Source organism: Muscardinus avellanarius, assembly GCF_963383645.1.
Source record: "Muscardinus avellanarius genome assembly, chromosome: 9".
NCBI lineage: Eukaryota > Metazoa > Chordata > Mammalia > Rodentia > Gliridae > Muscardinus > Muscardinus avellanarius.
Genome location: NC_137795.1, coordinates 63,333,139 through 63,347,668, shown reverse-complemented (window position 1 = coordinate 63,347,668; position 14,530 = coordinate 63,333,139). Strand labels below are relative to the sequence as shown.

Sequence of the window (14,530 nt, the reverse complement as noted above, 5' to 3'; positions counted from 1 at the left end):
CCATTTCCTTCCTTCCTTTCCTTTTTTTTTTGGTGGTACTGAGGGTTGAATCCAGGGATCTTCTACCCCAGAGCTACACTCCCAGCCCTATTTTATTTATTTTGAAACAGGGATTAAGTTTCTAAGGGACTCTCTAAGTTGCTGAGGCTAGCCTGAAACCTGTGAGCCTCCTATCTCAGCCTCTCAAGAACTGGGATTACAGGTGTGCGCGACTGTGCCTGGCTCTCCCACCCCTCCCTCTCTTTCCCCACCCCTCACTCACTCAAAACTTCTATTGGTGCATTACAGTGGCACATCAAAATACAGTTCATAGTATATATGTGAGAATACCAGTGCCAATTTCAGTATCTTGTATAAGAAATGAGGGGAGATGGGAGAGAACTGGGGGAAAATCATTTTGTGCGTATATCTCCCACATCTCTTTATTCTTGAAAATTACATCATTAAGTGAAGTAGGGGTGGTGGCAAGAGTTAACATTCCTGAGCTTCAACTATTGTCCATGGGCCAAGTCCAATCTTCAAACCCTCACACTTACTACCTCTTTAGCCCATCACTTTGAGATCCAAGGCACACATTTTTATGTCTTTGCAAATGCTATTTCTTTTGCACAGATGTTGTTTCACTCACTTTGTCTCTAACTTCAACTCATACTTTAAGAATCTTTTTTATTATCCCTTCCAAGAAACCTTCCCACATAACATACACAAGGATGACTTGGGCAGTTCTCTAGAGTATCATGTGCATTGTTGGTAGCATAGCTTTACACAGAGTTTACTGTGTATCCTTACAAAGCTCTGCCTTCCCAATAAACTAACATTCTCTGTGTAGTTTTGTAGCTCAATCCTTGGTGCATTACTGTTGCTCAATAAATGCTTGCAGGATGAATCTCATAAAACACATTTTCAGAGGTTACTAAGTATCTAATTACTGACCATAATAATAATAATTTACTACTAACATGTGCAAAAAACCCCCCACAAAACCTCACAAAAATCCCAATCAACTGCATAGAGTGCTAATGACTGCTTTCGTTTGAAATACTTTCCACTTAGAACTATAACATTTAGCCGGGTGTGGTGGCGTATGCTTGTAATCCCTGCGCTTGGGAGGCGGAGACAGGAGCATCGCGCTGGTTCGGAGCCAGCCTTGCTAGCTGAGGAGACCCTGTTTCCAAATAAAAAAATGTAAAATAGGTCTGGGAGTGTAGCCCGGAGGTAGAAGGGCTTCCAGGAACCCCAGTACTAAAAACAAAAAAAGAACTATAACATTTAAAATCTGAATACTTACTTCAACAGAGAAGACCTGGTCATGCTTGATTATTTCTCTGCTGTGCTGAGTTCTCATTGTTGTTGATTCAGAAGTCATGGCTGATCCTACTCCCTGAGAACTATTTATGTACATGTCATCACTCTGTGACTGATCTATATTCAAGCCAGGCACATCATGCTTACTGCTTGAAGTTTTCCTCTTTTTTTTCTGCTTCTTGGAAGGATTCTGCCCATCAGACTGTGCTTTTCTTTGTCGAAACTGGGCAAGCTACAGGAAAAAAAAAAAAACACCATTATCATAAAAAACAAATTTTCTTTATTGCTATGAAGAAAAAAGTACCTTTGGGTTACTTTCTCTAAAAATTCAAATTATCACTAAATAAAAATTATAATAAAGAACAAATGCTGCAGTTTTATTATAAGAATAACTATCAGAGTGTAAAGATATTAGTTGCTTCCAAATGAACTTGCTGAAATATTGAGTAAGAACTAAAAATGTCATGTCTGAAGAAAAGAAAATCAGCTCAGAGTTAGGTAGAATAAGGGAAAATAACACACTCATTCACTTCATCATTTAGTAAAAGTATAATCTCTGGATTTAAGATTCTATGAAAGCCAGATGCAGTGATGCATACCTGTAACTGCAGTGATTTGAGAGGCTAAGGCAAGAAGATTGCAAAAGCCATGCCAGCCTGGGCAACTCAGTTAAACACTGTCTCAACACATAAAAAGAGCTGGGAGAGCAGTAGAGCATCTCTGGGTTCAATTACCAGCACTACTCCCCCCAAAAAATTATATAAAACACACACACACACACACACACACCAAATACATTTGGAATTTCTGGGACTTCTACTACCTGATGCTAAAGATAATTTGCTTATGTTAAAATATTTAGATATACAAATAGTCACTGTGACTTACAAGATTAGAAATAATTAAAATTTCAAACAGTATTATATTACCCTTTATCACTTAAATATTATCATCAAGATTTCTGCCATATACTAGTGTCAACTATATGTATCATTTGCTTAATATGTTTTAACCAGTGCATTTGGGGGGGTGGTGGTGGTACTGAGAGTGGAACCCAGAGGCTTTCTACCTCTGGGCTATACTCCCAGACTTATTTTTTAATATTTTATTTGGAAATAGGGTCTCACTAAGTTGCTGAGAACCTCACAAAGTAGCTAAGGCTGGCTTTGAACCTGTGCGATCCTCCTGTCTCAGCCTCCCAAGCACAGGAATTATAAGCATGTGTCACCATGCCCAATTTAACAAGTGGACTTTTTAATTTAAAATTTATTTTAAAAGGAGACTTAAATCTTTAGCACAAATTACAAATATCACTTTTTTAAAGAAATAAGCAAATTTTAAGAATGATTATCTATTATTAAAATTTTATTTAGATATTGCTGAAGACTACCAGAGAAATGGGTAAGTGTTAAAAGGGTGTTAAAGATAAACAAGCATCAAACAAATTTTTGGCTATCCTAAGAAGAAAGAAGGCTGGGCATGGTGGGGCACGCTTGTAATCCCAGCTTTTAGGAGGCTGAGACCAGAGGAGGATCACAGTTTGCAGATAGCCTCAGCTACTTAGCCAGGCCCTTTGCAACTCAGTATGACCCCATTTCAAAAATAGAGTAAAAATAGGGCTTGGGATGTAGCTCTGAGGTACAATGTCCCTGGATTCCAATCCTAGTACCACAAAAATAAAAATTAAATAAATAAAAAAAAGAGAGACTAGATGCCAGGCATGGTGGCTCATGCTGGTAATCCCAGCATTCAGGAGGTGGAGACCAGAGGATTATGGTTCGTGGACAGCTTCAGCTACTTAACAAGGCACTTCACAACTCAGTGAGACCCTGTTTCAAAAATAAAAAAGACTAAAAAATAGGGCTGGGGGTGTAGCTCAGAGGTACAATGCTTCTAGGTTCCATCCCCAATACCATAAATAAATAAATAAATAAATAAATAAATAAATGGACTAAAAAATAGGGCTGAGGGTATAGCTCAGAGGTAGAATGCCCCTGGGTTCCATCCCCAGTACCACAAGAAAAAAAGAAAGAAAGAAAGAAAAAAGAAAACTAGAAAAGATAATTTCTCACAATCGATGTTTCTTTTAACACTAGGCCAGGATATACCTAAACTATCTCCTCACCACCTAAAATCAGAGGTATCCATTACACATTTTAGGTAACACTGGGTTAACTATGATGAATCCATATTAAATATACCAGTGTGAACCATCCACTGGTAAAGATATTTATGACACACAGCAGCAGGTATAAAATAGTACTGCAGCATGACTTTTTTTTTTTTTTTGCGGTACTGGGGATGAAACCCAGGGACATTGTACCTCAGAGCTACTCCCCAGGTCTTATTTTTTATTCTTTTTATATTCTGAAAACAGGGTCTCATTGAGTTGCCAAGGGCCTCGCTAAGTATAAGTAGTTGAGGCTGTCTGGCTACTGGTCTCTGCCTCCCAAATGCTGGGATTACAGATATGTGCCACCATGCCCGGCCTCCCCCCCCCCCCCCCGGATTGGGAATGGAACCCAGGGGCATTCTACCTCCGAGCTACACTCCCGATCCTATTTTTTATTCTTTATTTTGAAACAGGGTTTCGGAGCCTGCCGTGAGGCAAGGCCAGTGCTGGGGCCTCCGAGGCCGGGATCTGAGCCTGCCGAGGGGTAGGCCAGTGACGGGGCCTGCCTTGAGGCAAGGCCGCTACTGGGGCCTCCGAGGCCGGAATCGGAGCCTGCCAAGGGGTTAGGACGGTACCGGGGCCAGGTGCTGGGGCCTCCAAGGCCAGGATCGGAGTCTGCTGAGGGGTTAGGCCGGTGCCAGGGCCAGTGAGGCTGGGAAGGAGCCTGCCTTGAGGCTAGGCCGGTGCTAGGGCCACCGAGGCTAAGATCAGAGCCAGCCGAGGGGTTAGGCCGCTGCTTGAGCCAGCAAGGTCTGGATCAGTCCACTGGGTAGCCAGGCCACTACTGGGGGCCGTCAAGAGAGGGATCGGTACTTGCAACACGGCACGCACAGAGAAATATCGCAGAAAATAAAAACCAGATGCTTCCCCTAATCAGCAATAACTAGGAGGAAAGGGACAACAGGAAGAGGTCGAGCTATAGAAAGGGCCCTATAGCTAAACAATTAAGGTGACCAATCAGAGGGTATGGAATAGGGGAGGATGGAGCCTCTTTAAAACGCAGGAGGTACATAAACAAATGTATCAAAGTTAAGCACCAAACAAGCATGGGATCAAGGGAGGAGGAGGGAATGGGACAGGGAGTAGATGAGGGCTAACTGGATGATGTATGCTTGTATATCCTCTCAAGTCTTGTATTCCAATGTGATATATGATTACAATGCACCAAATAAAAAGAAAAAGAAAAAAAAGAAAAAGAAAAACAGGGTCACACTGAGTTGCAATGGGCTTCACTAAGTAGCTGAGGCTGTCCAGAAACTGCAATCCTCCAGTCTCCACCTCCCGAATGCTGGGATTACAAGCATGCGCCACTACGCCTGGCCTATTTTAATAAAAGAAAAATTTCTTTTTAACAAGGAAAGACAGGTCTCTGGCTCATGGCTGTCAAAAATTATACATAGCCGGGCGTGGTGGCACACGCTTGTAATCCACGTGCTTGGGAGGCAGAGACAGGAGGATCGTGAGGTTCGAAGCCAGCCTCGCTGGTTTAAAAGACTCTGTTTTCCAAACAAAAATATAAAATAGGTCTTGGAGTGTAGCCTGGAGGTAGAAGGGTTCCATCCCCAGTACCACACACACACACACAAAAAAAATATATATATATATATGACTTGAATTTTAATAATACTGTATTCATAGCCATAGGTAAATTGTGCAAAACTATCACCCTAACTTTGGTGTATTTCTGGGTTGAGATTACAGGTATTTTTCCTTTTGCTCATTTAGTTTTGTAACAATGTATTTTCTAATTTTTTAAATGAAGCAACTACTAAGGAACAATATCTAAATTTAATCTGAGCTCTTAAATTACTTTTAAGAGGAGCAAAACAAAAGAATAAGACCAGTAGTATGTTCCTTTGTGCCTTAAGAAAGGAAATATATGATTAGAATTACTGTAACTATTAGACCAATTATAAAAATGGCCAATAAGTTTCTTACAAAATATTAAAATATTACCTTGTTAATGATACTGATGTCATTAACTATCAAATATTATTTATAAATAGCATATGCTATTAACTATCAAGTATATTATGCTATTAACTATCAAACATGCTATTGACAAAATAATTATTTATAAATAGCATAAAATATCTTATATAAAAATATCACATTTCAAATTTTTCCAGTTATATAGCAATCCCCCCATCCCCAGTTATGCCAACTCATGTCTGCCTTGGGAACAGGTGCACAACCAGTTGTCTCTCTGCTCATCATTAAGCTGCTGGAATGCACATGAATTTGCTCTGGAGAAGAGCAAATTCATTCTTAAAAATAAACCAACTAGAGGGCTATTGAATGCAATATCTGTAAACAGAATCAGAAGTCCAGGCACATCAACTAACAAAAAAGATTAATAATAACATTCTTAATATTTATATTCAATTCCAAAAAAATTCTAAAATACCATGTTTTCTGCACTAGAATATACTTAGCAGAAAATATAAAGGCAAAGAAGAAAATTTTGTTTAAAATTCCATTTCTGTTAGGTTATATAAGTAATTTATTTTTAATAGTTATTCAAATATGCAAATATATAACAAAGGAGGAAAATTATTAACTGCATTATAAAAGGTTGATTAAAAATAAAAACCTGTGACAACAGTATCCACAGCAAGATGAACCCAAATAAAAAAGATAGTAGGCATTATAGTATTTAGAATGAATTATTGCTAAGTATATATAATGACAAAAATATTGTTTTAGGCCTATGTAACATCATAAAAGGTCATATAATTTTTTCACAATAATAAGCCAGAAGGTAAGCTCCATGAGGACCTCTATTCTGTTCAGTTCTGTATATTCAAAGTCTAGAACAATATTCAATAAACATATGTTGAATAGCTGGGCGTGGTGGCATGGTGGCTTGTAATCCCCGCACTTGGGGGGCAGGGACAGGAGGATCTCACAGGTTCAAAGCCAGCCCCACTGGTTTAAAAGACCCTGTTTCCAAATAAAAATATAAAAATAGGTCTGGGAGTGTAACCCGGAGGTAGAAGGGTTTCCAGGAACCCCAGTACCACCAAAAATTAAAAAAAAAATGTTGAAAAAAAGGATAATTTATCTTTTACCACTAAGCCAGGTATGGTGACACATGCTTGTAATCCCAGTACCTGGGAGTGTGAGATAGGAGGATTGCAGGTTCGTGGCCAGCCTTAATAACTTAGCGAGTCCCTCTACAACTTAGTAAGACCAAGTTTCAAAGTAAAAAATAAAATGGGGCTGGAGGTGTAGTTCAGATTGAACCCCTGGGTTCAATCCCCAGAGATTAAAAAACAAATTACCACTAAACAATAATTTTAATCACTGTTTGAGACAATCTGAGCACTAAAATGAGATGAGACTTATCTAATTATACTTTATTTAAAAGTTCCTCGGAGCTGGGTGTGGTGGCACACATTTATAATCCCAGCATTTGGGAGGCTGAGACAGGAGGATGTAGTTCGCAGACAGCCTCAACTACTTAGGCACTCCACAATTCAGTGAGACCATTTCAAAATAAAGAATAAAAAATAGAGCTGGGGGTGTAGCTCTGAGGTAGAATGCCCCTGGGTTGCATCCCCAGTGCTGACAGATAGATTGATGGATAGATCCTTCCTCGGAGACCTGCTTGGTGGCGCACTCTAGTAATCCCAGCATTTGGGATCCTGAGAAAGGAGGACTGCGGTTTGGGACAGCCTCAACTACTTAGTGAGGTCCTTTGCAACTCAGTGAGACCCTGTTTCAAAATAAAGAATAAAAAATAGGGCTGAGGGTGTCACTTGGAGGTAGAATGACCCTGTGTCCCATCCTCAGTACTGAAAAAAAAAAAAGAAAAAAAGCTGCTCGATTTCAAAATTAAACTTTTTCTAGTTATTTGAATCACTCTTAAAAGGAAAAAAACCAAAAGAATAAGACTAGATTGGGTTCTTTTATGCCTTAAAAAGAGAAAATATGCCGGGCGTGGTGCGTGGTGGCTCATGCTTGTAATCCCCACATTTAGGAGGCGGAGACAGGAGGATCGCACAGGTTCGAAGACAGCTGCGCTGGCTTAAGAGACCCTGTTTCCAAATTTAAAAAAAAATATAAAAAATAGGTCTGGGAGTGTAGCCCGGAGGTAGAAGGGCTTCCAGGAACCCCAGTACCACAAAAAAAGAGAGAAAATACATAACTATAATCATTCTATTAATTAATCACAAAGATGGGCAACAAGTTAATGAAAACATAAAAAACAATCCCTCTCACTATAGCCTCTCCTCTATCAAGAAAAGAATTAAAACAAAATTTAATTTTCAGAGATATAATGCCCATAAATAGCTTTCTGGCAAGAGTTCTGTTTGATAAGAATGTAAGAGAAAGAATAAGTTGGTATAACACATTTAATTTCTTATAGTTATTTGTTATTTTTATTTTAAATCTAAAAAATGGCAAGTTATCAGATACTTTTTTTTTTTTTTTTGGTGGTACTGGGGTTCCTGGAAGCCCTTCTACCTCCGGGCTACACTCCCAGACCTATTTTATATTTTTGAAACTGGGTCTCTTACGCCAGCGCGGCTGGCTTCGAACCTGCGCGATCCTCCTGTCTCCGCCTCCCTAGCGCGGGGAAAGCGTGCGCCACCACGCCCGGCAAGTTATCAGATACTTTAAAAATCAACTTCATTAGGTAACCATCTGATACTAAAATGATGCACTTTAAATTACTGAGAAAACATTTATTCTAAAACATGCTGAAAATTCAGACTACAGCCATCTGTGTTTGTCATTTGGAAGCCAATTATAAAAGTGTTAACATATGTAGTCACAGAAATAGTACCAAGATTTACTGGAAAGATATTGTCTGTATACATTTGTCTTCCCAGACTGGTTCAGATCCCAAGTGAATGTCCTACGTTGACCAGAATATGAATAAATGACTGAATATAAATAATAATTATTCCTTAAACTCAAGATGTGTAAACTTTATATAAATGATCATTTTAGTAAAACAACAAGTTTTCAAAATGTTGTATGAAAATATCAAGTTTTTATAATGTCCCTTCAAAACAATCAAGTGATTAAGATCTGATTTGGTATATTAGTGTTTACTGAGTGTTTAGTATACGATACACACTGGGCTAGACATGAATCAAAATATATGCTCCTAAGGGTAGGACCTTTCAGGCTAGGCCAGCCTATTATTTCTACAAATTGTGAGAAACAAATGAAATAAAGGTTAGGACGTAATTTCTTAACTCAACAGCCTCATATACATACATGCATGCATGTATATACCTAACCAGGACAACAGAGGTTCTCATATCACATTCATGTATGTGTGTGTACACACACATATACACACACATATATACTCTCACAGACACACACACACACACACACACACACACACACACACACACACACACACACGATGTGAACAAACAGAATCACCAAACTGAAGTGTTTTGTTTAGTTTTGTTTGACAAAACTAGAGAGAATGCTGGGCGTGGTGGCGCACGCTTGTAATCCCTGTGTTTGGGAGGCTGGACAGGAGGATTGCACAGGTTCGAAACCAGCCTCAGCTACTTAGTGAGTCTCTCAGCAACTCAGTGAGACCCTGTTTCCAAATAAAATATAAAATAGGTCTGGGAGTGTAGCCGGAGGTAGAAAGCCCCTGGGTTCCACCTCCAGTACCACCACCAAAAAAAAAAAAAAAACATTAGAGGGAAAATAAAAACATACAAAATATCATCCCCCTGAGAGAATATTATAAAATATTTATTTATTTATTTATTTTATTTTATTGGTGGTACTGGGGTTCCTGGAAGCCCTTCTACCTCCGGGTTACACTCCCAGACCTATTTTACGCTTTTTTATTTGGAAACAGGGTCTCTTAAGCCAGCGCACTGTCTTCGAACCTGTGCGATCCTCCTGTCTCCGCCTCCCAAGCGCAAGGATTACAAGAGTGTGCCACCATGCCCGGCCAAAATGTCCTTTTATTTAATTTTTTTATTATCACATTTATTTTATTTTATTTTTTAAACAATTTTTCTTTTTTTTTTGTGGTACTGGGGTTCCTGGAAGCCCTTCTACCTCCGGGCTACACTCCCAGACCTATGTTTACATTTTTATTTGGAAACAGGGTCTCCTAAGCCAGCGTGCGCGGCTGGCTTCGAACCTGCGCGATCCTCCTGTCTCTGCCTCCCAAGTGCAGGGATTACAAGCGTGCGCCACCACGCCCGGCTAAACAATTTTTTATTGAACATAAATGGTATACATACAAACTATATTTGGTGCCCTCTCCCCCCCACCCCTTTTTTTTCTTCCCCCGTCCCACCAATGGTTGTCCAGGTTAACCATGTCATATTCATAATTTTACACATATTCAGATATAGACCCTCATTAATCTAGATCAGCCTTCCTCCTATCTTTCCATTCAAACGTTGCTGATATTTCCTCTCCATTATCTGGAGTCCCACTGGTATCCTCTGTGTTTCCTTGTTTGGGCATATTAGAGGAAACATATGTACCTTCTCCTTCAGTGCTTGGCTGATCTCACTTAACATAATGTTCTCCAGGGCTTTCCATCTTCTTGCAAATGATATAATTTTGTTCTTCTTTATGGCTGAATAGAAGTCCATTGTGTGTATTTGCCAAAGTTTTGCTATCCATTCATCTGTTGATGGAGATCTGGGTTGGTTCCATATTTTGGCTATTACAAATTGTGCTGCTATGAACATAGGTATGCATATGTTGCTGCAGTTCTCTGAATTCAACCCCTTTGGAAAGATACCCAGGAGTGGTATAGCTGGATCATATGGTGGATCTATTCCCACCTTTCTTAGGAATCTCCACACAGATCTCCATAGTGGCTGAACTAGTTTGCATTCCCACCAACAGTGTAAAAGAGTTCCTCTTTCCCCACATCCTCGCCAGCATTTGTTGTTATTTGATTTCTTTATGCTTGCCACTCTGACTGGGGTTACATGGAATCTCAGTGTAGTTTTAATTTGCATCTCCCTGATGGCCAGTGATGTAGAACATCTTTTCATTTATCTATTAGCCCTTTGTATCTCTTCTTTTGTGAAGTGTCTATTTAGTTCATTTGCCCATTTCTTGATTGGGTTGTTTGTTTTGCTAGTGTAGAGTCTTTTGAGCTCTTTGTATATTCTGGATATTAGCCCCCTATCAGAATGGTGGCTGGTAAAGATCTTATCCCATTCTATAGGCTTCTTCTTTAGGTTATTGATAGTTTCCTTTGATGAGAAGAAACTTTTTTAGTTTGGTGCTATCCCACTTGTTTATTCTTGCTTTAATTTCCTGAGCTTTGGAGGTTTTGTTGAGAAAGTTACTGCCTGTGCCAATATGTTGTAGTGTTGAACCTATGCTCTCCTCTACTAACTTCACAGTCTCAGGTCTAATTTCTAAGTCTTTGATCCATCTTGAGTTGAATCCTGTGTTTGGTGAGATATAGGGGTTTAGTTCCATCTTTCTACAAATGGATAGCCAGTTCTCCCAGCACCACTTGTTGAAAAGGCTGTCTATTCACCAGCGTATGAGTTTGGCCCCTTTGTCAAAGATTAATTGACTAAAGATGTGTGGATTTGTTTCTGTATCTTCTATTCTAATCCACTGGTCAGTATATCTGTTATTGTGCCAGTACCATGCTGTTTTTACTACTATTGCTCTATAGTATAGCTTGAAGTCTGGGATTGTAATGCCTCCTGCATGTTTCTTATGCTGAGAATTGCTTTGGCTATTCTGGGTCTTTTCTTTCTCCATATAAAGTTCATGATTGATTTTTCTATGTCTCTGAAGAATGTCTCTGGTATTTTAATGGGAATTGCATTGAATCTATAGATCAGTTTTGGCAGAATGGCCATTTTGATGATATTTATCCTGCCTATCCATGAGCACGGGAGATCTTTCCATCTTCCAAGGTCTTCTTCAATTTCTTTCTTTAATGTTTTATAGTTTTTGTTGTAGAGGTCTTTTACATCTTGGGTTAGGTTTATTCCTAGGTATTTTACTGGTTTTGAGGTTATAGTGAACAGAATTGTTTTCTTTGTTTCTTTCATTGTGGATTCATTGTTGGCATAAAGAAAAGCCACTGATTTCTTTAGGTTGATTTTGTATCCTGCAACTTTGCTTAATTTGTCAATCAGCTCCAGAAGTCTTTTGGTTGAGTTCTTTGGGTCTTCCAGATAAAGGATCATGTCATCTGCGAATAAGGATAATTTTAATTCCTCTTTTCCTATGTGAATTCCTTTGATTTCCTTCTCTTGTCTTTTTGCTGCAGCAAGAGTCTCAAGGTCTATATTGAAAAGGAGTGGTGATAGTGGGCATCCTTGTCTTGTTCCTGACTTTAGAGGAAATTCTTGCAGTTTTTTCCCATTCAATATAATGTTGGCTTTGGGTTTACAGTATATTGCCTTAATAATGTTGAAGTACATTCCTTCTATCCCAATTTTTTGCAGTGTTTTTAACATAAATGGGTGTTGGATTTTGTCGAATGCTTTTTCGGCATCTATTGCTATGAATACGTGGTTTTTGTTCTTGGTTCTATTTATGTGGTTAATAACTTGTATTGATTTGCATATGTTGAACCAGCCTTGTTTTTTCTGGGATGAAACCGACTTGGTCATGCTGTATTATTTTCTTGATATAGTTTTGAATGCGTATAGCTAGTATTTCGTTTAGAATTTTTGCATCTATGTTCATTAAGGATATTGGTCTGTAGTTTTCCTTTCTTGAGGTATCTTTATTTGTTTGTTTTGGGGGATTCATGTGATACTGGCCTCATAGAAGGAATTTGGGAGAGTTCCATCTCTTTCAATTTCCTGGAATAAGTTATGAAGTATTGGTATTAGTTGTTCAGTGAAGGTTTTATAGAATTCAGCTGGAAACACATCTGGGCCTGGGCTTTTCTTTGGTGGAAGAATTTTTATTGCCGTTTCTATTTCTTTGGTTGTTATTGGTTGGTTTAGGCTTGCTATATCCTCTTGGCTGAGTGTAGGAAGGTTAACTGTGTTTAGAAATCTATCAATTTCTTCCATGTTTTCAAGTCTATTGGAGTATAAATTTTTAAAGTGGTTTCTGATAATCTTTTGAATTTCTTCACTATATGTGGTGATATCTCCTTTTTCATTTCTAATTTTGATAATTTGAGTTGATTCTCTTTTTCTTTTGGTTAGGTTGGCCAGGGGTTTATCAAGTCAATTAATCTTTTCAAAGAACCAACTTTTTGTTTTATTGATTCTTTGAATTGTTTTTTTTGTTGTTGTTGTTGTTCTCTATTTCATTTATTTCTGCTCCAATTTGAATGATTTCTTGCCTTCTGCTGGCTTTGGGAGTAGACTGTTGCAGAGTTTCTAGGTCCTTGAGTTGTGTCATTAGGTTCTTTACTTGGTGGTTCTCTGTCCTTCTTATGTGGGCACTCAATGCAATAAACTTTCCTCTTAATACTGCCTTCCTAGTGTCCCATAGATTTTGGTAGGTTGTGTCTCTGTTTTCATTTGTTTCCATAAATTTCTTTATTTCTTCCCTAATTTCTGTTCTTACCCATTCATCATTCAATAGTGTATCATTCATTCTCCATGTATTTGAATACTTTCTTTCGAATTTCCTGTTGTTGATTTCTACTTTTATTCCATTGTGGTCTGAAAAGATGCAAGGAATTATATTACATCTTTTGAATTTGCTGGCATTTTCTTTGTGTCCCAGTATATGGTCTATTTTGGAGAGGTTCCATGGGCTGCTGAGAAGAATGTGTATTCTGTAGTTCCTGGTTGAAATATTCTGAAAATGTCTATTAGGTCCATTTGGTTTATGGTTTCCTTTAGTTCTAAAGTGTCTTTACTCATCTTTTGCCTTGAAGATTCATCCAGTGGTGTGAGAGGCGTATTAAAGTCTCCCAGAATTATTGTATTTGGGTCTATTTGGGATCTGATGTCCAGAAGGGTTTGTTTTACAAATGTGGTTGCACCCACATTTGGGGCATAAATATTTACTATCATTATATCTTCTTGGTGTATTGTTCCTTTTAATAAAAGAAAGTGCCCTGATTTGTCTCTTTGATGTGTTTTAAAGTCTGTTTTGTTGGATATCAGGATTGCTACTCCTGCTCTTTTTTGGTTACCAATAGCATGGTATATCTTTTTCCATCCTTTCACTTCCAGTCTGTGAATGTCTTTGGCTGTAAGGTGAGTTTCTTGCAGACAGCATATATTTGGATTATGTTTCCTAATACACATTGCCAGTCTATGTCTTTTGATTGGTGAGTTAAGTCCTTTGACGTTAAGAGATATTATTGAAATATGATTTTTGTTTTCTGCCATTTTGTGTTCTGTCTACTCTTGGGTGGTTTAGTCTTTTTTCTTTACTTAAGTGGCTCACTTATTAACTTCCTCTCTTCTCTGGTTCTAAAGTCTGCTTCTTTTTTCTTCCTTATGGTTTATTTCTTTAAGAATTTTCTCTAGTGTAGGCTTTGAATTCATGAATTTTTTAAGATTCTATTTATCCTGAAACACTTTTGTTTCCTCATTGATTTTGAATAGTAGTTTTGCTGGATAGATTAGTTTGGGTTGGAAGTTATTTTCTTCCAGGGTCTGAATCACATCGTACCAGTCTCTCCTAGCATTCATGACCTGGGTTGTATAGTCTAGGGTGATTCTTATTGTTTTGCCTCTATATATCACCCGTCCTTTTGTTCTCACTGCTTTTAAGATTTCTTCCTTGGCCTCTATGTTGGTCATTTTGGCTATTATGTGGCGTGGGGAGGTCCTTCTTTGGTCCTGTCTCAATGAAGTTCTGTATGCCTCCTGGACATGAAGATCCAAGTCTCTTTCCATGTTTGGATAATTCTCTGAGATTATTTCTTTGAAAAGATTACAGATGCCCTTGGTCTGTACCTCTATCCCTTCTTCAATGCCTATTATCCATAAGTTAGGACGCTTCATATTATCCCATATATGCTGGATGTTTAGGTTTTGTTGCTGTAAAGATTTCTGTATATCGCGGACTGTGTTTTCGGTTTGGGATGTACTGTCTTCTAACATTGATATTGTTTTCCATTTCATCTAATCTTCCAGAATTTCT

At 38.4% G+C, this 14,530-nt stretch overlaps 1 protein-coding gene across 2 annotated transcripts in view; it reads right to left on the bottom strand.

Moving 5' to 3' along the window:
* Positions 1-14,530, bottom strand: part of AKAP9 (A-kinase anchoring protein 9) — a gene marked incomplete at both ends in the record, with an annotated part of 191,974 nt that overhangs the window by 159,436 nt on the left and 18,008 nt on the right. For both annotated transcript variants that reach the window (XM_080702008.1, XM_080702009.1), the window contains one exon: positions 1,289-1,537. In XM_080702008.1, coding sequence (XP_080558134.1) covers positions 1,289-1,537 — 249 coding nt within the window. The remainder of the gene's footprint in view (positions 1-1,288; positions 1,538-14,530) is intronic.